The sequence below is a fragment of the Ranitomeya variabilis genome, chromosome 2 (assembly GCF_051348905.1).
Source record: "Ranitomeya variabilis isolate aRanVar5 chromosome 2, aRanVar5.hap1, whole genome shotgun sequence".
In the NCBI taxonomy this organism is placed as follows: Eukaryota; Metazoa; Chordata; class Amphibia; order Anura; family Dendrobatidae; genus Ranitomeya; species Ranitomeya variabilis.
In genome coordinates, this window is record NC_135233.1 from 375054628 (window position 1) to 375080712 (window position 26085).

The 26085-nt window shown below is 45.8% G+C and overlaps 1 protein-coding gene across 1 annotated transcript; it reads right to left on the minus strand.

Moving 5' to 3' along the window:
- Positions 1 to 4608: 4608 nt before the first annotated feature.
- LOC143809459 (uncharacterized) lies at positions 4609 to 16775 on the minus strand. The gene is made up of 4 exons (XM_077292534.1): positions 16495 to 16775; positions 15935 to 15961; positions 13763 to 13842; positions 4609 to 4908 (listed from the first exon to the last, which is right to left on the minus strand). The coding sequence occupies exons 1-4, from the start codon at positions 16688 to 16690 to the stop codon at positions 4858 to 4860; spliced, it is 354 nt and encodes a 117-aa protein (XP_077148649.1). The 5' UTR covers positions 16691 to 16775; the 3' UTR covers positions 4609 to 4857.
- Positions 16776 to 26085: the final 9310 nt, after the last annotated feature.

Below are 26085 nucleotides of genomic sequence, written 5' to 3' on the forward strand. Positions count from 1 at the left end.
TACATAGTATAGATCATAACATACTTTCAGTTTAGGAACACTGAGCCATCTTCATATGGCTCCTAGGAGGACTCACTGACTAACCCCTACGGGTTCACTTTCTGTCCTCTGTAACACATTATTAAACTCTTTCTTTACAATAAACTAGTTTTCTACGGAGGACTCAGGGTTCACCTTCTATCCTCATTTTCTATCAACATTATCAAACATTTTCTTAGAGCATTAACTTCCATCCTTACTTTCTGAATAGCAACTATGCAGGACACTATGTCTACCCCTACGGGCCTACTGCACCTTTCTTCTAGCTTTCACACTTTCTTCCAATGAACATTATCAGCATTTCTTCACAATTAACTAGTTCAATACATATAACTTTTACATGTAAACATTATCATTTTCTTTCAAGGCATCGTTACCACTTTACTGTTCTAAGGCAGTATTACTCATAAGTACACAGATGAACATCCCCTTTAAGAGGGGATCAAGTCTTTATGAGGTAGCATATCTTCTCAGGCTACCAGTCCATACTCAGCAAAGGCCCCGGTGCGGTATCTTCGCAAAGAGTCTCTCTTTAAGTAAAACCAGTAGGGAGCGCCTTTAAGAAGGTGCAAACTATTTACAATAAGTTTGTATCATGCACTGTTCATGATTGCGGCAGTTCTGGAAACTTGTGTAAACTTGGAAAAACAAACAAACAATAGGGATCCCGGGTCAACAAAGGGATCCCTTTAAAAGTTAACCCTAGACGGGTTCAGCAGCAAATCAGGAAACAAACAGTCAACTATTTACATTCTCGTGGTATCGAGGTTTATGCTCATAGTAGGTTGCAAGACATCAGCCGAAAGTGGATACCTTCCGACTGTGCAGGCTTCAATCCTTGATTCAATGCTGATGCCGCGCCAGTGTCGCTGGTGAATCTTCCCGGTGCAGTTAGACCACCTGATGCCTGAACCTGAAGGCGGATTCTGGCTGCCAGCTCAGTTGCTGCAATAAGACGTACGGTGGCAATGTTGGTAAGATCTGCCACACCCGGTTCCATCATGGTTGAAGCCACAGATGCCACTCTCCCTAGTTCACAGCGGCGAACATTCCGGGCGTACCATCCGTACGCATTCCGATGACGGGTGTAAGTCACCTGATCCCCCTTTTGCAAGGGGTCACCATCTCGGCCGCAGCAGGGAGTTTTCACGTTGCAACCGGTAACGAAGACATCAGTCGGTAGCCCCGGCTCCTGTATGGAACCCCATCCCCTCTTCGGGTGGAAGGCCAACACAGTTCCCCGCTTTACCATGTCCTCCTTATCACACGTAGGTGGTTGAACTCTTGGCGGGTCAGTCAGTTCTGCCTCTTTTTGTCTTTTCCAATGTAGAATCAAGCATTGTTTGTATTGTTCCCAGGTAAGCACAGCAAGGGTGAACCCTTCTTCCCGAGCCCCATCTGGCCCAATCCGGGGGGTGTCCCATTGGAGGATCACCCCGTCTGGGCCCACGTCCATGGGTTCTCCCATCCTAGTCGGCAGCGAGGGTACCAGCTTCCCCATGGCGTCAGGGGGTAACACCACTAATTCCGCCGAGAGGAGTCGGCTCCTATTGGGGTGAGGGTCGGTCGCGGGAGCGGGATCGAGCGGGGGAGCAGGGGCGTCTTCCATACCTGCGCCTGATGTGGTTCCACCGATGTCGATCTGGCCCACTAACGAGGACGCTGGAGTCGGCTGCAGCTCGGACCGCGGCTCCTCCAATGCGGTCCCCGAACGCGGCTCCGCCCACCGCGGTTCCTCCTCCGCTGGCTCTGAGGTCGGGATGGGTAGGCTCAGCTCCGCTGCCTGTTCCAAGGGCTTCGGGTCCTTCCGCTGCGGGGGACACGGGTCCGCCCCCGGTGGATGAGGGCAAGCCGGGATTGCTCCTTCCTCGTTCCGGCACTTGTTGTTCATTGTCATGGTCTGATAGTCGGTGGCAGTGCATGCATCGGACTCCGCCATTTCTCCAGGGCCAAGCTTCTCCGTCACCCGCTTCCCGCCCTTGCAAATCAGGGGGCGGTTCTCCTCGGTTCCTGGGTAGATCGTCCTCTCGCAGCAGGAGTCGGAGGGGGCGGTCGCCACTTCTCGCGCCGCTCTGGTAGTCTCCTCCCATGGCACGCCCTTCTTCTCCCTTTGCGCTCCCTGTGGCGCTGCAATAGCGGCGGCTTTTGGCGGGAACTTTTGGCGGTGAATGGCAATACACAGTTCTGGCAATAAAGTACAGTCCAAGCAGGATAAATCACAGTCCCAAGGCACACATGACCTGATTCGTCAGGCTTAAGTAGATCCTGTTCGTGACGCCAAGTTCTGTAGCGCCCCCACATCCGTGGGGCCGAGGGGTACCCGACACCGGGCCAATGAGTCTCTCGTTCTGGGGTTGTCACGGTGGCTAGGCCCGGTCCGTGACCCTGCTGGTGGGGAGGCGACGTACAGTGAATGATAGATGTGGATAGTGGTGGTGGTGAGGCTGTAGTGATGCGGTGCAGTAAATAACGAGGACACCAGGTTGCAGTCTCTTTACCTCTTTACTGAAGATCTCTGGGTCCTCAGTCCGGAATCCGGATCACCAGGCTGCGCAAGTCCGGCCGGTCCAATGGCACCTCCAGAGTTCTCTTAACAGGTGGAAATCTGTGCCTTCCTTCTAGTGCTATGTGTTGTGGTCCTTCCCTGCTGTGCTTACGGAAAGTCCCCACAACTGTTGTGTCTGTTTCTTAAGTTCCCTCACAACACGATTAGATGATGTTCTGCTAATCTTCCGTCCCTCCCTGCTGTTACGGTTAGGACGGCACCCGTTTGACGGGTAGGCTCGGAGCTCTTCCGGGACCCTAGAGTCGCCCCTCTCCACAAGTTGCCCCCCAAGACTACATAGGTGATTTAGGTGAGACAGCCCGCCTGAGACTGACTGTCCTGCCGTAGGTTCGAAGTATTGCCTGAAGCTGTATGTAGAAATACTTCCTTCGGCGTTCCGGCCACCGGTTGTTTGCGCCTCAGTAGGATGTTGCCTCGGTCTTACAGCACGACCCCTACTGGTATTCTCCTTGTTGCGTTGATCTCGTTTCTCACTCAGCACAATCCATCTCGCTTCCAATCCCTTCTCGGGCACCGCCGCTATACTGTGCAGGCACGGTCCCTTTACGTTCGCTCAAGTTGCCAAGCCCCTGTCAGGATCCCACCCCTGACAGGGACCCTACCGAATCTTCTCCCACAACACCCTCTGCCACAAGGTGTTGCCTGGTTCCCATCCAGTCAGCTTTCTGTCTAACTTCCTGCCTGACCCCCAGTTTTACCAGTGTGTGGAGAGTGGCCTAGTAAATAGAACCCTTAGCTCCCCCTGGAGGCCCGGCGGTGAAATGTATTGGTGTCTGTGATACCTGATCAGATGAACTCCTTCAGTGCCATCAGACGTACCATAGCTCCCCTTAGTGGCGGGGCCACAGTACTGCAACGACCAGGACTCTGGGGCGCTGCAATAACATGTCTACTTTTACACTGATGGATCTGGAGCTCCCCCATGGGGCCGTGGGGTACTCGGTACCGAGTCCTGCTGTTAACAGGTGGATGTCACGGTGGCTGACCCAGTCCGTGGCCCTGGGACGTCCGTATCAAAGGGAAAGGTCTTTAAAGGGGAAATGTTCATGACGCCACCTGTGGTATTCGGTCATGGTGACCGACGCTGCTTTAAGGGGTCCGCTGGGGTGATGTTATGGCAGCTAGATGGTATACCTTCCCACCGGTGAAATATGTCCCCAGGGCTTCCCGGTCTGTAGATGGTGGATGGTGAGAGGCGCAGAGAAGAATGAGGACACAAGGTTGCAGTCTCTTTACCTTTACTGAAGGCTTCAGCATCCACAGTCCAGAGCACCAGACCACAGGGATGTCAGAGTACGACCAGTTTGGAGGCAAGTCCAGAGTCCCCTTGTCCAGGTGGAAATCAGTAGCCTTCCTCTAGCGCTGCAATGTTGTAGTCCCTTACTGCTAAGCTTCTCATAAGGTCCTCACAGATGTTGTAGATGTTATGTGCTCTCTCTGTCCCCCGGATAGGATAGGACAAACCTGTATGACCGGTGGCTTGAGGCGGTTTATAGAGACTCTATCATGCCCCAGCCTCTAAGGGGTGCCACCTTGCCTCCTGGGTACAGGCAGGTAACGTGAAATTAGCCGTCCTGCCAGTCTCTGGAGCAAGGCATAAAGGGTCTTTGCTCCCTCCTTCTGAGGCCCAGGATCCGCTCTGTGTCCTTCTCCTTTGTTCTCTGACAGGAACCCACCCCTGCCAGGGACCAACTAACGGAGCGGAGCTCAGCCAGCAACTGAGTGACTTTCCCTACAGGTCACCAGTTTTACCAAAGTGTGGGGAGTGACCTAATAAATAGGAGCAGAGCTCCCCCTGGTGGCCTGGTGTGTGAAATGTGTTGCATGTTTGTGATACCTGGATGCAGTTGTCCTTCTTTGCCTCCAAACGTAACACCACTCCCCCCTAGAGGAAAATGATATTACTGCAACGATCAGGATCCTGGGGCGCTGCAGATCCACCACTTCTTGCCATACAGGCTTGTGAATTGACTAAGGAGACCAAATATCTGTCCTCTCGTGATATCAAGTTGACTTCCCACACTTTCTACACATTTTGGAGTATGTGAAAATTTTATTATTTTCCTCTTAACATATTTTTTGGCACAATTTTAAGGTTCAAAACCAGAAATGTTCTCTAATTGTAAGTTAAAAGTGTAATAAAATGATATTTTATTGAGCAGTAGTAGAAGATACGATGATAAACGTCTTTACTGGAAGAGTGCACAGATCAGTGGTTAGAGAGAGCCGTACCAATCACAATATCATTTTGACTAAGTTTTAAACGTCTGGGAATCTTGACCGAAATACTTGTAGACCAGTGGCTGAAAGGGGAAGAAGAAAAGATTATGAGTCTCAGCTGTGGTTCAATGGACCAGATCATATATATGGCTCTATACATCTGCAATTTATCATTTATATGAGCGATTGCAAAAAACATCACACCTCGACACGCAGACAAGAATGTGACCAGAACATGGGAGAATGCAGGGCTCCATAGGCGTCTCATTACCTGATCCATAATTCAAGTTCGGGCTTCTTCTCCTAAATATCTACTATATAATTTTCTAAAGGGTACTTCCGTCTGTCTGTCTGTCCCGGAAATCCCGCATCACTGATTGGTCTTGCCAGCTGCCTGTGGCAACAAATCAGCGACGGGCACAGTCTGATTACTCCCTCCCTACTTAAATCCAGTCAGTGCCTGGCGCCCGCTCCATACTCACCCCCAGTCAGCGCTCACACAGGGTTAATGCCAGCATTAACGGACCGCGTTATGCCGCGGGTAACGCACTCCGTTAACGCTGTTATTAACCTTGTGTGTCCCCAACATTTTACTATTGATGCTACCTATGCAGCATCAATAGTAAAAAGATGTAATGTTAAAAATAATAAAAAGATTAAAAACCTGCTATTTTCACCTTCCGTAATCCGCTGAGGTGCTCGCGGCTGCCGCTAGCTTCCGTTCCCAGATATGCATTGCGAAATTACCAAGAAGACTTAGCAGTCTCGCAAGACCGCTAAGTCATCTGGGTAATTTCGCAATGCATCCTGGGAACAGAAGATGGCGGCAGCTGCGCGCGCATCGGCACAGCTTTGCTGGATCCGGCGGGTGAGTATATAACTATTTTTTATTTTAAATATTTTTTTTAAACAGGGATATGGTGCCCACACTGCTATATACTACGTAGGCTGTGTTATAAATATATATATACCCCCTCATATAGTATAATGCAGCCCCCCATAGAGTATACTGTAGCCCCTGAGAAAATAATGTAGTCCCCTGAGAGAATAATGCTGCCCCGCCACAGAATATTATGTAGCCCTATCATAAAGTATAATGCAGCCCTCCTCATAGGGTATAATGCAGCCCCTCTCCACCTCCATCATTGTTCTCCTCCTCCAACCCCATCATTGCCTTCTCGCCCACCACCCCTATCATTGCCCTTTCCACCACCTCCATCATTGCCTTCTCCCCCACAACCCCCATCATTGCCCATTCCACCACCACCATTCTCTTTTCAACCACTACGATCATTATCCATGCAGGCAGCTTTCTGTCTGAAACAGCTGTGCGCTGAATGATGATGTCATCTAGCTTTGCACTGGGCAGGAAGCAGGATGCCGCAATGTGCTGCAAAAGGTGAGTGGTTCTGTGTGTCTGTCTGCATACGTGTGTGTGTGTGGTGTGGTGCTTTGTGTGTGAGTGTGAGAGTGCTGCAGTGGCGGTGGGACTTTACATGCGGGCAGTCTTAGCTGCAGCCTGCGGCTAACGCTGCTCACTATTAAAGTGAAATGGTATTCACTCCTCTCCATGCCCATGTGGGCGTGGAAAAGTGTGAATATTAATTTCTCTTTAGCAGCGGGGACAGGCGTGGCTTCCTGTCACCCGCTGCTGCTCTACTGGCACACGGTGGGTCCCCTTGACTCAGGGGCCCCATAGCCACTGGCTGGGGACCCCTAGAGCAGTGAGGGCCTTAAGCAGCTGCTTAACAGTATGCCAGGAGGTGTCAGTGCCTGGGCCCACCGGAGAATCCTCCGGTTCTCCGGTGGGCCAGTACAACCCTGATTCCTGCATATGTTGTGGCTGTCGAATATCCGTGAGACATGCAGCCGAGGGGTCTCAAATATATAATTCGAGAGCGCCGAAGTCACTTGGTTATGACCCACATGCTGGAAGGTCATAACCCAGAAGTTCAACATGGACTTTTGCTAGAAAGTCGGTTCCTTTCAGGGGACATTGTTGACCATTTGAACTTTTTTTTTAATACATGATATTTAGAAAAATTACCATTCAGGGGCCGCCCATAATGTTATTAAATACCAAAAGCAGTGTGTCAATCATGTATTCAGTACCCGATTTGGTTAGCGAGTACCACCTAGTGTGTATGTAGTCCTATCACTGACATTGACATTCCGAGGCAGTGCCTGCATTCCACAGGCAGAAAACCAGAAGTGTTCTGTGGAACATCGAGGAGGAGACACACATGCTGCATGTGCCACTTACAGAGAATGAAAAATCTATATTCAATAATGCTTGTTGTCTTTTTCCTTTGTAATTTCAGCCACAGAAGCCATTGGCCAACTCACATTTTATATCATGACGTTCTCTCTCTCCTCTCCAAAATGCTCTCCTGAGGAAGCACGGTGAAACGTGCATTGGAGCAGAGGAACAAGCTATCTACCAATAGCAATATGTACAAAATCTTATATCTTTTATCTTTCACTTTTGACCTCTATTTCTTATCTCACTAATCTATATGACCATGCATGAATGGTACTGGTAGCACAGATATGAGACATATGTAAATGACCTCACTGTATTTATGCTTCTACCTAGATTATATAATATAATAATATTTTGCACATCCCATTTTGACTTATCTTATTCAACTGTATCAACTATCTACATGCTTGTTTTGTGTATTGTTAAACAAATTAGGCCGGGGTCACACATGCGTGTTTTACGGACGTAAGAGCGCAGAAACTACGTCCGTAAAACTCGCATTACATACGGCACAATTATTCTCAATGGGGCTGCTCCTATCAGCCGTATATTACGGTTCAGTATTATACGGCTTTCTACGGCCGTACAAAATCGCAGCATGCTGCGTTTGTCAGCGTATTGCGCAAAAAAAATCGCCAATGAAAGTCTATGGGGGCGAGAAAAATACGGATTCCACACGGACCAGCAGTGTGACTTGCGAGAAATACGCAGCGGTGTTAGTGAAAAGTCGGTAATTCAATTGCCGGCTTTTCATTTCTCCTGCACAAACCCGACAGGATATGAGACATGGTTTTCATACAGTAAACCATCTCATATCCCCTTTTTTTTTGCATATTCCACACTACTAATGTTAGTAGTGTGTATGTGCAAAATTTCAGCGCTGTAGCTGCTAAAATAAAGGGTTAAATGGCGAAAAAAATTGGCGTGGGCTCCCGCGCAATTTTCTCCGCCAGAATGGTAAAGCCAGTGACTGAAGGCAGATATTAATAGCCAGGAGAGGGTCCATGGTTATTGGCCCCCCCGTGGCTAAAAACATCTGCCCCCAGCCACCCCAGAAAAGGCACATCTGGAAGATGCGCCTATTCTGGCACTTGGCCACTCTCTTCCCACTCCCTGTAGCGGTGGGATATGGGGTAATGAAGGGTTAATGCTACCTTGCTATTGTAAGGTGGCATTAAGCCAGATTAATAATGGAGAGGCGTCAATTATGACACCTATCCATTATTAATCCAATTCTTTGAAAGGGTTAAAAAACACACACACACATGATTTAAAAGTATTTTAATGAAATAAACACAGCGGTTGTTTTAATAATTTATTGCTCTCTCAATCCATTTCCAGGCCCTCGCTTGGCAAAATAATAAACGCACAAGATACATACCTTCAGATGAAACGTCACGTCCCAGGAAGTAATCCATCTGAAGGGGTTAACTAATATTACAGGCACGAGTTGCGATAAACCACTCGCTCGTGCCTGTAATCCCCGGGTGCTGAAAGGAAAGCTGGATCTGTACTTACATTGAGTCGCGGTGAGGCGCCCTCTGGTGGATGTTCTCATGAACTGCAGCCTGGGAACTTTTTCCCACGCTCCAGGTCATATGAGGACATCCAGTAGAGGGCGCATCACCGCGACTGGAGGAAATGTAGGTCAATGACCTACATTTCATTCATTCGCCGGGGAATTACAAGCACGAGCACAGCTACATTAGCAGGGCTCCTGCCTGTAATATTAGTTAACCCCTTCAGATGGATTACTCGTGGGACGAGACGGTTCACCAGAAGGTATGTATCTTGTGTGTTTATTGTTTTGCCAAGCGAGGGCCTGCAAATGGATTGAGAGAGCAATAAATTATTAAAACAACCGCTGTGTTTATTTCATTAAAATCCTTTTAAATCATGTGTGTGTGTGTTTTTTTAACCCTTTCAAACAACTGGATTAATAATGGATAGGTGTCATAATTGACGCCTCTCCATTATTAATCTGGCTTAATGTCACCTTACAATAGCAAGGTGGCATTAACCCTTCATTACCCCATATCCCACCGCTACAGGGAGTGGGAAGAGAGTGGCCAAGTGCCAGAATAGGCGCATCTTCCAGATGTGCCTTTTCTGAGATGGCTGGGGGCAGATGTTTTTAGCCACGGGGGGGGGCAATAACCATGGACCCTCTCCTGGCTATTAATATCTGCCCTCAGTCACTGGCTTTACCATTCTGGCGGAGAAAATTGCGCGGGAGCCCACGCCAATTTTTTCCGCCATTTAACCCTTTATTTTAGGAGCTACAGCGCTGAAATTTTGCACATACACACTACTAACATTAGTAGTGTGGAATATGCAAAAAAAAGGGGATATGAGATGGTTTACTGTATGTAAACCATGTCTCATATCCTGTTGGGTTTGTGCAGGAGAAATGAAAAGCCGGCAATTGAATTACCGGCTTTTCACAGATATCGCGCTGAATGAAATCTAAATACAGAATATATATATACAGTGGGGCAAAAAAGTATTTAGTCAGTCAGCAATAGTGCAAGTTCCAACACTTAAAAAGATGAGAGGTGTCTGTAATTTACATCATAGGTAGACCTCAACTATGGGAGACAAACTGAGAAAAAAAAAATCCAGAAAATCACATTGTCTGTTTTTTTATAATTTTATTTGCATATTATGGTGGAAAATAAGTATTTGGTGAGAAACAAAATTTCATCTCAACACTTTGTAATATAACCTTTGTTGGCAATGACAGAGGTCAAACGTTTTCTGTAAGTCTTCACATGGTTGCCACACACTGTTGTTGGTATGTTGGCCCATTCCTCCATGCAGATCTCCTCTAGAGCAGTGATGTTTTTGGCTTTTCGCTTGGCAACACAGTCTTTCAACTCCCTCCAAAGGTTTTCTATAGGGTTGAGATCTGGAGACTGGCTAGGCCACTCCAGGACCTTGAAATGCTTCTTACGAAGCCACTCCTTCGTTGCCCTGGCGGTGTGCTTTGGATCATTGTCATGTTGAAAGACCCAGCCACGTTTCATCTTCAATGCCCTTGCTGATGGAAGGAGGTTTGCACTCAAAATCTCATGATACATGGCCCCATTCATTCTTTCATGTACCCGGATCAGTCGTCCTGGCCCCTTTGCAGAGAAACAGCCCCAAAGCATGATGTTTCCACCACCATGCTTTACAGTAGGTATGGTGTTTGATGGATGCAACTCAGTATTCTTTTTCCTCCAAACCCGACAAGTTGTGTTTCTACCAAACAGTTCCAGTTTGGTTTCATCAGACCATAGGACATTCTCCCAAAACTCCTCTGGATCATCCAAATGCTCTCTAGCAAACTTCAGACGGGCCCGGACATGTACTGGCTTAAGCAGTGGGGCACGTCTGGCACTGCAGGATCTGAGTCCATGGTGGCGTAGTGTGTTACTTATGGTAGGCCTTGTTACATTGGTCCCAGCTCTCTGCAGTTCATTCACTAGGTCCCCCCACGTGGTTCTGGGATTTTTGCTCACCGTTCTTGTGATCATTCTGACCCCACGGGGTGGGATTTTGCGTGGAGCCCCAGATCGAGGGAGATTATCAGTGGTCTTGTATGTCTTCCATTTTCTAATTATTGCTCCCACTGTTGATTTCTTCACTCCAAGCTGGTTGGCTATTGCAGATTCAGTCTTCCCAGCCTGGTGCAGGGCTACACTTTTGTTTCTGGTGTCCTTTGACAGCTCTTTGGTCTTCACCATAGTGGAGTTTGGAGTCAGACTGTTTGAGGGTGTGCACAGGTGTCTTTTTATACTGATAACAAGTTTAAACAGGTGCCATTACTACAGGTAATGAGTGGAGGAAAGAGGAGACTCTTAAAGAAGAAGTTACAGGTCTGTGAGAGCCAGAAATCTCGATTGTTTGTTTCTGACCAAATACTTATTTTCCACCATAAAATGCAAATAAAATGATAAAAAAACAGACAATGTGATTTTCTGGATTTTTTTTTCTCAGTTTGTCTCCCATAGTTGAGGTCTACCTATGATGTAAATTACAGACGCCTCTCATCTTTTTAAGTGGTGGAACTTGCACTATTGCTGACTGACTAAATACTTTTTTGCCCCACTGTAAAAAGATGAGAGGCGTCTGTAATTTACATCATAGGTAGACCTCAACTATGGGAGACAAACTGAGAAAAAAAAATCCAGAAAATCACATTGTCTGTTTTTTTATCATTTTATTTGCATTTTATGGTGGAAAATAAGTATTTGGTCAGAAACAAACAATCGAGATTTCTGGCTCTCACAGACCTGTAACTTCTTCTTTAAGAGTCTCCTCTTTCCTCCACTCATTACCTGTAGTAATGGCACCTGTTTAAACTTGTTATCAGTATAAAAAGACACCTGTGCACACCCTCAAACAGTCTGACTCCAAACTCCACTATGGTGAAGACCAAAGAGCTGTCAAAGGACACCAGAAACAAAAGTGTAGCCCTGCACCAGGCTGGGAAGACTGAATCTGCAATAGCCAACCAGCTTGGAGTGAAGAAATCAACAGTGGGAGCAATAATTAGAAAATGGAAGACATACAAGACCACTGATAATCTCCCTCGATCTGGGGCTCCACGCAAAATCCCACCCCGTGGGGTCAGAATGATCACAAGAACGGTGAGCAAAAATCCCAGAACCACGCGGGGGGACCTAGTGAATGAACTGCAGAGAGCTGGGACCAATGTAACAAGGCCTACCAAAAGTAACACACTACGCCACCATGGACTCAGATCCTGCAGTGCCAGACGTGCCCCACTGCTTAAGCCAGTACATGTCCGGGCCCGTCTGAAGTTTGCTAGAGAGCATTTGGATGATCCAGAGGAGTTTTGGGAGAATGTCCTATGGTCTGATGAAACCAAACTGGAACTGTTTGGTAGAAACACAACTTGTCGGGTTTGGAGGAAAAAGAATACTGAGTTGCATCCATCAAACACCATACCTACTGTAAAGCATGGTGGTGGAAACATCATGCTTTGGGGCTGTTTCTCTGCAAAGGGGCCAGGACGACTGATCCGGGTACATGAAAGAATGAATGGGGCCATGTATCATGAGATTTTGAGTGCAAACCTCCTTCCATCAGCAAGGGCATTGAAGATGAAACGTGGCTGGGTCTTTCAACATGACAATGATCCAAAGCACACCGCCAGGGCAACGAAGGAGTGGCTTCGTAAGAAGCATTTCAAGGTCCTGGAGTGGCCTAGCCAGTCTCCAGATCTCAACCCTATAGAAAACCTTTGGAGGGAGTTGAAAGTCCGTGTTGCCAAGCGAAAAGCCAAAAACATCACTGCTCTAGAGGAGATCTGCATGGAGGAATGGGCCAACATACCAACAACAGTGTGTGGCAACCATGTGAAGACTTACAGAAAACGTTTGACCTCTGTCATTGCCAACAAAGGTTATATTACAAAGTGTTGAGATGAAATTTTGTTTCTGACCAAATACTTATTTTCCACCATAATATGCAAATAAAATGATAAAAAAACAGACAATGTGATTTTCTGGATTTTTTTTTTTCTCAGTTTGTCTCCCATAGTTGAGGTCTACCTATGATGTAAATTACAGACGCCTCTCATCTTTTTAAGTGTTGGAACTTGCACTATTGCTGACTGACTAAATACTTTTTTGCCCCACTGTACATACATAGATATTCTAGAATACCCGATGCGTTAGAATCGGGCCACCATCTAGTTTAGTATAATACCTCTCTCAGAACATGACCAAAAATACTCTAACTGCCTCAAAAAGTTACTTTTGCTGACAGGAAAGGGTCAAAATTCCCATTGTTAAAGGCCCAGTTCATAACCATCCATGATTACTGTAGTTACTCATTAATTAACCATAGTCATCGGTAAACTGGACCATGTCATTTGAGGAGGATGGAAAACCATATGGATTTTGGATTTGGCAATAGAAAGGTAAAATAACCAAATTTTTATGTCAGGATATAAATATATTACCCCGTATTCCTCATATATAATTTCAGGTAATATGATTTACCACGGACTCACCATTTTTGGTCATCAGGTTCTAGAATGTCTATTAATGAATTTTCACAATTTTTCTAAAATTGTTGCAAAATGGTAAATGCAACATCTATCCGCTCTGGGCAACTCAAGTCGAATTACCAACCAACTGGGCACTCAGGCCTGATATTACGTATACACTGTATGACACTATAACTTGTGTACATTATAGTAATTTCAGATGGGTAGATAATTTGTATGCGCTACTTTTTTTATATCTTTTACAATTTTAGTCTATGGTCACCAGAGATATTTTGCTTCAAGACCTTAAAGGGAACCCTCACAGGAGACTTGTGTAACCTCAGTGTGCACAATGAGCATTGTCAAGATTCTCCGAGTGGTCATGTGACCGCAAGTATGTAATTTGCATACTTCCGGCCACATTACGACTAGACGTGTATTGGGCGAGGATGCACACTTCTAGTCGGCACATAATTGCATGTATGGAGATCGCATCCTTGCAGTCACACACTCCAGTCACAGTAGAATCCTGATAGTGCACACAGTGCACCCTGTGAGGATTTACAAGTCTGCAGTCACATAGCATGACTGCAGACTTAAACCCCCTTAGAAGAACAATACAGGAACCATTCACTATCTCTTACAGACTGGCTTATACAAATATGGGACTTACCAGGCATATAAGGCAGCAGAGAAGTGAGGCCAATGTAAGGGCTGTTAAAACCAGGAGTGCGATGCCCCAGCCCGGCACACCTAAATATATAAACCAGAAAAAAAATATTTATCTTCTTGATTTCATTTCTTGGTTATGGATATATATTTGTATTAAACATTACTTTCAAAAATATTGTTATATGCAGTGCATTAGAAATGGACTCTGCTGTTACTGCTGCACACCCCTATAGTTATGCCCCTGGACCTCCTAAATTCCTTACCTCTAACAATGCATTCTGCACAGTATAGGCTTCCAATTTCAGTAGGACAGAAGCTGTAAGAATGGTAAGAAGGTCCTCAGACCCTTTTTTGCCCAAACTTTTATCATTTTGAATTATAGCTTACTACTGATATGTTGTGCCAACTCCAGCACAAGCAATGTTGTGCCAACTCCAGCACAGGCAATGTTGTGCCAACTCCACTACAGGTAACGTGCCAAGTCAAGCACAGACAATGTTGTGTCAACTCCAGCACAGGCAATGTTGTGCCACCTCCAGCACAGGCAATGTTGTGCCACCTCCAGCACCGGCAATGCTGTGCCAACTCCAGCACAGGCAATGTTGTGCCACCTCCAGCACAGGCAATGCTGTGCCAATTCCAGCACAGGCAATGTTGTGCCAACTCCAGCACAGGTAATGCTGTGCCAACTGAAACACAGGCAATGTTGTGCCAATTCCAGCACAGGCAATGTTGTGCCAACTCCAGCACAGGCAATGTTGTGCCACTTCCAGCACAGGCAATGCTGTGCCAATTCCAGCACAGGCAATGTTGTGCCAACTCCAGCACAGGTAATGCTGTGCCAACTGAAGCACAGGCAATGTTGTGCCAACTTCAGCACAGGCAATGTTGTGCCAACTTCAGCACAGGCAATTTTGTGCCACCTCCAGAACAGGCAATGCTGTGCCACCTCCAGCACAGGCAATGATGTGCCAACTCTAACATAGGTAATGTTGTGCCAACTCCAGCACAGGCAATGTTGTGCCAACTTCAGCACAGGCAATGTTGTGCCACCTCCAGCACAGGCAATGCTGTGCAAATTCCACCACAGGCAATGTTGTGCCAACTCCAGCACAGTTAATGCTGTGCCAACTTCAGCACAGGCAATGTTGTGCCAACTTCAGCACAGGCAATGTTGTGCCACCTCCAGCACAGGCAATGCTGTGCCAATTCCAGCACAGGCAATGTTGTGCCAACTCCAGCACAGGCAATTTTGTGCCACCTTCAGCACAGGCAATTTTGTGCCACCTCCAGCACAGGCAATTTTGTGCCACCTTCAGCACAGGCAATTTTGTGCCACCTCCAGAACAGGCATTGTTGTGCCACCTCCAGCACAGGTAATGTTGTGCCAACTCCAGCACAGGCAATGTTGTGCCACCTCCAGCACAGGCAATGTTGTGCCACCTCCAGCACAGGCAATGTTGTGCCATCTCACACACAGGCACATGTATATATGTGAAAAAAGATTATCAAGATATACACTGTATATACATAAATATATCTTGATAATCATTTTTCGCATATTTAATCCTGATGATCAGTGATGAATCTATCATCGATAATTTTCGTTTGTCATTGATCTCATCCTTTAACCTGATGATCAAATAAATGATCAGCGATAATTCTCTTTGACATTAAAGAAGCCCTCTTCCTCCTCTCATCCAAGTTCTTGCCCTCTTGATATATTGCAATAATTATATTATACAGCACTATGTACTTGCAATTGCTCATTTTGCTTTTCTACCCAGCTAGTTCTTCTCTTTTCCATTAGATTTATGACATCAGGTGATTAATAGCTGACTAGCTGAATCCTTCTAAGCTCTATGTAGAAACAGGAGGTCAATTTTCTCTGCACAAGTCATCATGACTCACTGCAAAAGTCCCTGGCAGCAGGAGGAGGGAGCAGCTGGGTCAGGAGGTAAAGAGGGGAATGATAAATGCAGGGGACAAGAGACTTCCTGTTTCTACATATTGTAGAGCAGAGAAAAGAGAAGAATTATCTGGGTAGAAAGTCAAAATGAGCAATTGTAAGTGCACAGTGCTATATAATGTGATGACTGCAATATATTAATAGGATAAACCATTGATGGGAGTGATATATCCTGGTAGTTATTAGAGTATTTACTGTACGTACCTGTGGTGGTCGTGTTTGTTTGAGCATCTGTGGGAGATAAAAAGAAATAGGTCACATACTATATCAAGGCCAAACTACGGATGCAGCAGATCGTTATATATGTTTCTTTCTGCAAAAGCTAATGAAATATAAATTACAACATTTTATTATCTTACTTTATAATCTGGTAGGGTGTACATATTTTTGCAAACAAGTTGCAACGTATTTGAAATAAAAACAATTCTACAAATTTAAAAATAATTGTTGTCTTCAGCTCCTGTGCAGACCAATGTGTCTCCACGGATACAGACTACAAATAAAGCCGGTGTAGTCAGTTCACACCGTCCACTTCATCTGAACCTTCTTCTGTAGTCTGTAAGGTACTAAGGAAAGGATCAGAAAAAAGTATTTGTAACCATGGAGACCTATTGTTATGCATAGGAGCTGTGTACATAAAGCGATAGAAAGGCTTGAAATTTACTTAGCTGATTTAAATATCCATTGGAGCAACGATTGCAAAATTACACACACCCTTAATACACAGGAACGATGATTAGTTACAGAAATTATGTTATTCTGACCTGTCCCCTGCAGAGTGAATATGAGGATGAAAGCCAAAAACCAGAGCACGGCTTGACGGTGGGAGCGGTCAGCTGCCATACTGGTGTCAGGGCGAGATTTATTCTGGGTCCACGCTAGAGGAGGTTTTCTTATATAGTCTGAGCTCACACCGCCGTCACTCATGTTTATAACTGGGAGGACCAGTGACAAATCCATCACCTTTACAAGGGATTAATGGGGAATTTATAGTTGTATGACAGCGATTGTGTATAGATCAGACTTATACGTACAGAGATGTCAGCAACTGCAGCCCAAAACACAACCCATAATTTTTATATCCATTGACAAGTCAGAAAACATTTTCAGCGCCCCCTGCTGGTACAGGCTCTGCACAGAAGTGAAGCCTGTACATAAACCTCTATACAGTAACCTGGTGCACAAAACATCTCCCGGAATTCAGAGCAGCGGGTACATTAGTATCATAGAAACTCAGCTCAGTTATTGGGGTGATTGATCCCAGAAATATGAACAGAATGTTACAGCTAATACTTATCTTCCAACCATCCAGAATCCATTGGGATATTCTCAGATTTGAAAGCTGCCCCACTGTTAAGGAGGTCAGGGGTGTGCCCTATGGACATAAATGCAGCTGGACACAATGGAGGTGCAGCGAGCCGTCAGCTCCCTGCTCCACCATCCATCTCTGTGTACCCTCTGTATTGTCTGAGGCTCGGAGTATAAGGCGTTATGGTGTCATTAGAAGGTGCCTGCTGAGCTGAGCCTCACACAGGACGTAGCGGTACAGCACTGCCCCGCTCATCATGGCTATAAGGCTTGGAAATCAATTTTTATAAAACCATTTTTGGGACTTTTGGAGCCCCATAATATAGGGGTTTCATAATATATGAGGGTGCAGTGAGGGTCTCGTAATGTGTGAGGGACATCATAATATGAGAAAGGCACATTTGTGGCATCATATTGAGGAGAAAACATGTTGATTTAGGGGCACTTTGCGGCATCAACATACTGGATTGGGTTTCAATGTGTGAGCATCATACTGTATAGAGGCAACGTAGGGACATTATACTGTGTGAGAGGGAACTGTGGAGGCATCATATTGTGTAGGGGCAATATGGGGACATTATACTGTGTGAGAGGGAACTATGGGGTCATCATACTGTACAGTCACAATATTAGGTAAGCACAAAGAGTGATGCCCAATGGTATTATATAGAGATACCAAAAAAAATCACTATTTTTAAATATAAATAAATGATCAATTAAATACCGTATAGCCACCTTATGTGTAGGAATATAAGTGGAATCCACTCATATAGTGAAACTAATCTGTGCTCCAAACAGGATAAAAGCCATCAAAGCAGAGAATATGTAATAAAAGATGTATCTTTATTTAGAATTACTTAGACTATAGAACAACATATAGATAATGTGCACGTATCATTATTAGTGATGAGCGAACGTGCTCGCCACTATTCGTTACTCGCCCGAGTATCGGGGTACTCGGGGTACTCGCCGAGCAGCGAGCATTTCCGGGATTATTCGGCGGTAACTGCAGTCTCCACCCCACGTTTTTGGCAGACGTTAGAGACCCAATCACGGTGCAGGGATTGTCTGCCAGGCTATGAAACGCCGCAGCCATCTTTGTTGTGGTCGTGCAGTGATTGGCTGGGCCGCACAGCATCATCCAGAGTATAAGAGACCTGGCGCCGCCCTGCTCGCCGCATTCAGCTCTGGATTCAGTGAGAGTAGGGAGAGCTGCTGCCGGGATAGGGTCAGAATCATGGTTTTAGAGTTAGTGTAGGTCTGCAACTCTTACATCCACAACTCCAGAGAAACCAACAGTCCTTTTTAGGGCTAATTTGTGGGTCCCGATATTGCAGCGCAAGGTAGGCAGGGCACAGCATATCCACTTCAGTGCAAGGCCTACAGTCACTGTATGTGCATCCATTGCTCACACTGCATCCCTCCCAAAGCCCCATAGCAGCCTGCTGCTGCTGCAGCTTATTTACTGTCTATATACCTTATTTTATTTTTTTTCCCAAAAATTCCCCCTACCCAAAAAAAATTGAATACAGTCTGTGAGGTCAGGCTGAGGCCTGCCTCGTGTTTGAGTCTGAAAAATCGTAGATTTGCAGGCATACTGATCACATATTATTTCTCCACTAATAAAGACATTTGTGTTGAGCATTTGAAATAGTGCAGTAGTCCATTTAAAATGGGCAAGGCAAGGGGCTAGGGACGGGGAAGTGGACGTGATGCTGATTGTGCATCCAGAGGACGAGGCCGTGGGCAAGGTGAAAGTGGGCATCAACAAAGACCCACATCTTCTCGCTCGACCTTCCTGTCCCAGTTTCTAGGGGTCCACAGCATACCACTATTGAAGCCAGAGCAGTGTGAAACGGTTGTGGGTTGGATAGCAGATAATGCTTCCAGTCACTTAGACACCACCACCATCTTGTCTTCCACACGGTCAAGTCTGAGTAGCCGTGCGTGTGGCCAGGATATTCCTCACCCTGATCCACCTTCCCCCCACCATGCCGAGTGCCCTGAGACAACTTATCCAACACTTGGACACTCTGAAGAGCTGTTCAGTGTTCCTTTTCAAGATTCAGAAATCTCTGCCGGTCAACTTGAAGTTAGGAAAGATGAGATCGCATGTAGAACTGCCCAAAGCTTTGACCAGCCCCGGTCACATGAAGGCGATGGTGGCAAAGTGTCACAAGAGGTGGACGATGATGAGACTCATTTGCCAGAAAGTCAGGAGAAGGAGCAGGGTGCAGATGTGGAAGACGAGGTGGTGGATGACATAGTGAGTGACCCAACCTGGCAGGAGGACATGCATAGCGAGGACAGCAGCATAAATGGGGAAGGAGGCACATCCCCTCAACAGGCAGGAAGAAGCAGAGTGGTGGCCACAGACAGAAGGCATGCATCCATTCCCCGTAACACCAACATGAGTGAAGTTGCCATTCCACCTGTGAGATCTTCTCGAGTCTGGCTATTTTTTAAAGACTCAGCCAATAACCCCAAACAGGCCATTTGCAGCACCTGCCATGCCCGCATCAGCAGGGGTAGCAAAACAACCAGCCTGACCACCATCAGCAAAGGACCCGACTTTGTGGGCTGAACCACAGGCTCCAGGACCACTGCCTGCTTATCACACCACTGTTTCTTCCACTGTTTTGCATAGAAGCCAATCCCCAGTACACCGTGCATGTGAAGATGCCTCTAGCCCTGCACCTGTTGTGGCCCACAGTCAAGCAGCACCATCAGCAAGCACATCCACATCCTTGTCCAAGCACAGCGTTCAGTTGTCTATAACCTAGTCTTTGGAACGCAAGCGGAAATACCCCCCCCAACGCCCCACAGACCACAGTCCTCAATTCTAATATTTCTCTTCTGCTTGCGCTAGAAATGCTGCCTTTTAGGCTTGTTGAGACTGAAGCTTTCCACAACCTGATGGCGGCGGCCATCCCAAGGTACTCGGTCCCCAGTGGACAGCGCTGAAAGAGCAGTCAGATGTTTGGATGACACCGCTGAACCTACAGCCAGGCATGGTCGTGTGTGACAATGGCCGTAAGCTGGTGGCAGCTCTGAGGCAAGGTGAGCTCACACACGTACCTTTCTTGGCCCATGTGCTTAACCTCATGGTTCAACGTTTTCTGAAAAGCTACCCGGAGCTGCCGGATCTGCTAGTGAAAGTATTCCGTCTGTCTGCCCATTTTAGAAAGTCAGCTACAGCTTCAGCTGCCCTTGCTGTGCTACAACAGCGGTTTCAGCTTCCAGCTCACCGACTGTTGTGTGATGTCCCCATGCGCTGGAACTCTACGCTGCATATGTTGGAAAGGATTTGTGAGCAGAAAAGGGCCATTGTTGACTACCAACATCAACAAGGCTGTCGAATTTCAGGTCAGACTCCGCACATAAGACCTCAGGACATGGATGTCAGGCATATGTAACATCCTCCAAAACTTTGAAGACTACACCAAAATGGTGAGTGGCGATATCGCCATAATTAGCATCACCATCCCGCTTCTCAGTATTCTTAAAAACTCTCTGCTCACAATCAAAGAGGATGCATTGCAGGCGGAGCACGAGGACATGGACAAGGAAACATACAGGAAGATTACACTCAGCCCACCCTCATGTCTTCTCAACGTGGATTGGTAGGCAATGAGGAGGAGGAGGAGGAAGAACAGGAGCTACTTTCATGCGCTATAGACGGTACTACAAACACATCTGTATTAGCGTCTGTTCAGCAGAGATGGCCTGAGGACAGGGAGGAGGAGGATGAAGAGGAGGAGATGGACAGCATGGTCAGTCATCCTGTTGGTGAGGACACGGAAATCTTGCCTGTTAGCAGTCTGGCAGGCATGGCTGACTTTATGCTGCGCTGCATTTCATGTGATCCTCGAATTATCAAAATTTTGGGTGACACTCATTACTGGTTGGTGACACTTCTAGACCCACGCTACAAGGAGAACTTTCAATCTCTTCTGCCTGAGGCAGAGAGGTGTACTAAAATGTTGCAGTACCACAGGGCCCTTGTAGCGGAATTACTTAGAAAATTCCCATGTGAGAATGCTGGCAGCAGACGTCAGAGTTTGTTGTACAACCAAGGACTCCAAGCGAGAAAGACAGAAGTACAGACCTTCTCATCCAGAACCACTATATCACCGAGGTGAACATGGTCTGCACAGTGCATTTTGGCCAAGAGTGCTGTGATGGCACTCTTTTATTTTGGAAAAAAAGGACAACACATTGGGGAATTGGTCATGACATTTCTTTGGGCCTACTTCTTAACTCGGTCTCCTGCAATCTGTCCTGTACCTGCCAGTAGATCACCAGGGTTAACATGCTCTGTTCGGTGCATGTTGGCCAAGGGGCCTGTGATGCCACGCTTTTCTTTTTTAAAAAAAAGGATTTTACATTGGGGAATTGGGCATGACATTTCTTTTGGCCTACTTCTTAACTCGGTCTCCTGCAATCTGATCTGTACCTGCCAGTAGATCACCAGGGTGAACGTACTCTGTACGGTGCATGTTGGCCAAGGGGCCTGTGATGCCACTCTTTTCTTTTTTAAAAAAAGGATTTTACATTGGGGAATTGGGCATGACATTCCATTGGGCCAACTTCTTAACTCGGTCTCCTGCAATCTAAAATGTATCTGCCACTAGATCACCAGGGTGAACGTGCTCAGTACTGTTATAGGCCGTTGAAGTTTGGGCTAGGGGCATGCGATGGCACTAGTGTATTTTTAAAAAAGGTACCCCCATTGCGAAATTGTTTGGCAGATCATGCACTACATTAAAAGTCTCAGAGACCCACACCACTACATTAGCCCTAATTCTTAACTCTGTCTCCTGCAATGTCTCTTCCTTATCTCTGATGACATGACCAGGGTGCACGTGCTCAGTACTGTAATAGGCCGGTGATTTTTGGGCACGGGGGCTGTGAAGGCACTATTTCATTTTGTAAAAACAGTACCCCACATTGGCGAATTGGGCATTACATTACGTTGGGCCTACTTCTTAAGTCTGTCTCCTGTAATGTGTCCTTTAACTGCCACTAGATGACCAGGGTGAACGTGGTCTGTACGGGGCATTTAGGGCTAGGGGGCTGTGATGGCACTATTTTAATCAGTTCAAAAAGGACCCCACATTGGGGAATTGGGCATGGCATTCCATTGGGCCTACTTCTTACCTCTGACTCCTGCAATGTCTCTTGTTTAACTGCCACTATATCACCAGGGTGAACGTGCTTTGTACTGGTATAGGCCGGTGAAGTTTGGTCAAGGGAGGCTGTGATGGCACAAGTCTATTTTTACAAATGGTACACCCCATTGGTGAAACCACATTCTTGTTGGAAAACACTTCATAACATTTGTGTACCTTAAAGAGCTCACTTGAAAAGTTCCTTTTTATGTTGCCTGGTTGCTAACATTGGACACAATACACTTCATATAAATTTGATAAAGCAATGCTGTTACTTTGCCTCTGTAGTTCATTAAAAATATAGCTTTTTCCACTATATTAGTTTCTCTCCTTGCGAGCCTTAACTTTGTCTGCCTCAAATGTACAAATGGAGAATATACAAATGGCGATTTGTAAACAAGATTGAAATACTGTATACCGAATGCATTCAGACAATCACATAGCTGCATTTCTTGTAAAACATTTAGAGATGTGACAGACAATGCACATAGTGACACAATCTTGATAAATGTTTGTTTATTCACTTCACAAACAGTTCTAAGCCTCTATATGTTTGCTGTTTGTCATTGTAAAACATTAAGGTTTACTGAAACTATGCCGGTGGTGGTTTGATCTAAATCCTTGTGGCTTTTATTTTCTAGGGGTTTATGGCCCCTTGTCTGATGACTCCATGATATCTCAGTTTCATTCAACCTTGCAAAGTGGCCACTTGTAGGTCTGGGTGAAACTACAGTTACTACATAGTGTAAATCACTTTATAAGACCAGAGAAACATGACTAAGACAGATGCCAAAACTGGGGTACCTGTACATGTACAGTGTGCTAATACCTGCATAATTGGGGATGCCCATGCAGTGTAGCTAATCTCCCAGGGGTTCTCTGTCTTGCTGTTGCTTCTCCGATATTCCAGACAGATGATGTTTAAAAGCCTCTTGGTGATGATCTAACTATACTGTATGTAGTTAATCTTCATATATACGTAATATCACATTTATTTAATCCTTGTATGTACTTATTAACCTGTGTATGTTAACACATACAAAAGTGTACGCATTCACACTATTCAATCATACTATTCCTTGAATTTTGTAGTTTGCAATAAAATTGCCTTGTATTGCAAGTATTTGCCTTTTTTAAAGTCATATCTGAAACTTAGTGTTAAAAATATGTCAAATAAAATTGCTAAATTTTTCTGTAAATAATTGTGCAAAGAGAGAACCATCATACCATTAAAAATATGAGTGAATTTTCCTGGGCCCATCCAGTATGTGGGTTCCAAGGCCTAATGGGGTGCATATGACCGACTATGCAGCAGGGCTCGCCTTCCTGCCAATGTATAAAACCAAGGAGTATGGAGCACAAAATGCATATTGTGAAGTGGATTTTCATGTGCACATCCACTATGTGGGTTCCAAGGCCTAATGGGGTGCATTTGACTGACTATGCAGCAGGCCTCGCCTTCCTGCCAATGTATAAAACCAAGGAGTATGGAGCACAAAATGCATATTGTGAAGTGGATTTTCATGGGCACATCCACTATGTGGGTTCCAAGGCCTAATGGGGTGCATATGACTGACTATGCAGCAGGGCTCGCCTTCCTGCCAATGTATAGAACAAAGGAGTATGGAGCACAAAATGCATATTATGAAGTGGATTTTCATGGGCCCATCCACTATGTGGGTTCAAAGGCTTATTGGGATGCATATGAATTGGTAGCAGGGCAGGCCTTGAATTCAATGCAACACTTTTTCAGGAGTCCCCCCTGGACATCTTATGACAGGGGTATTTTGGTGCGTCGTCATTCTTGGCAGCCCATCCACTCACAGCATAGGATACAACAGCTTAGGAGACCCACTGTTTCACAATCGCCCTTTAAGAAGATTAATGCCAGTAAAAATAGGCTCTGTGACTTTAAGAGTCCCTCCTTCGTAAATGAAACAAGATGGGTCTGCTTATGTGTCACACACCACATGGCCAGCTAGGGTTGTTACATGTTACAATGACATTTCCCAGTGAATGCATTTGTAGTGGTTGAAAGCAATGTTAAAGTTGAAAAACGCTTCAAAAACGCAGCGTCTGAACTAAGCCTAAGTCAGAGAGGAAATTTTCGGTCTGGAGTTAAATATTTGGCCTTACAGGCAAGTCATTAACCTGCAAAGGATGTACCTTGACATATTTCCAAGCAAAACCCGTTTTGGTTTCGTTTTACTATGTTTTTTGTGGCAGAGGGAAAATGGCATGAATCTTGGAAAAAAATTATAAAGGCTGTGAACTAGTAGTCAGGAATGCTTCCAGGGGCGATCCCCATGAGGTCCCTGTGTCATTTGAGCAGTGTTTCCATCACTTTTTAGACCTTAAAAGGACCCCCGGGGGAGATTGCGGTAAAAATACTCGGGTCTCCCATAAACTTACATTGGGCTCGTTGTTCTGGCCGAGTACCCGAGTATTCCAATCTGCTCGACCCGAGCAACGAGAACCCGAGCATTTTAGTGCTCGCCTGTTGTGAATTTGGATTCTGGGCTCCCCCGGTGGCCGCTTGTGGAATTGGACTTGTCATCCTCTTTCCTGTTTCACCTGATTCCATCAGTAGTGGGTGTCGCTATTTAAGCTCATTTCTCTGGTGGTTTCTTGCCGGTCAACAATGTTATCTGATGCCTCTCAGTGCTTGTTCCTGCTTCTAGACAACTACTGATAAGTTGGACTTTTGTCCATGTTTTGTTTGCCTATTTGTTCCAGTTCGCAGCTGAAGTTTTGTTACTGTGTCTGGAAAGCTCTCGTCGATCAGGGATTGCTACTCTGGCGTTATGAGTTAATGCCAGAGTTTAAGGTAATCTCTGGATGGTGTTTTGTTAGTATTTTTCTGCTGACCATGAAAGTATACTATCTGTCTTCTGCTATCTAGTAAGCGGACCTCAAATTTGCTAAGACTATTTTCCTGCTGCGTTTGTTGTTTCATCTGAACTCACCGTCATTATATGTGGGGGGCTACTGTCTTCTTTGGAATATTTCTCTAGAGGTGAGCCAGGTCTTATATTTCCCTCTGCTAGCTATTTAGGTCTTAGGCCAGAGCTGGGCATCTAGCGATAAATAGGAAATGCTACCTGGCTATTTCTAGTTGCGCGGCAGGCTTAGTTCATGGTCAGTATAGTTCCATCTTCCGAGAGCTTGTCCCTCTATAGGCTTGCTATGATCTCTGCCTGCAGAGATCATGACAGTTTGACCGGCCCATAAAGTGTTAAAGACCCAGGTTGAGAAAGGAGAGTTATAAGAAGTCTGCTGGAATTTTTTTTTTTTTTTTTTTCCTCCAGTCTGCCTTGCTGCAGTCTTTTTTCTCTCTCTCCTCCTAATCTCTGTATGCTCTGTGTGCACCTGACAATAATGGATCTCCAGAGTGTAACTGCGGGTTTGAATAATCTCATCACGAAAGTACAAAATTTACAAGATTTTGTGGTACATGCTCCGGTATCTGAGCCGAGAATTCCTTTGCCGGAGTTCTTCACAGGGAATAGAGATAGCTTCCAGAATTTCCGAAATAATTGTAAGCTTTATTTGTCCCTGAAGTCTCGTTCAGCTGGAGACCCTGCTCAGCAGGTTAGGATTGTGATTTCCTTGCTCAGGGGTGACCCTCAAGATTGGGCCTTCTCATTGCCAGCAGGGGATCCTGCGTTACGCGATGTGGATGCGTTTTTTCTGGCCTTGGGCTTGCTTTATGAGGAACCTCATTTGGAACTTCAGGCAGAAAAAACTTTGATGGCACTATCTCAGGGGCAAGACGAAGCTGAAGTTTTCTGCCAAAAATTCCGTAAATGGTCTGTGCTTACTCAGTGGAATGAGTGCGCCTTGGCGGCAACTTTCAGAGAAGGTCTCTCTGAGGCC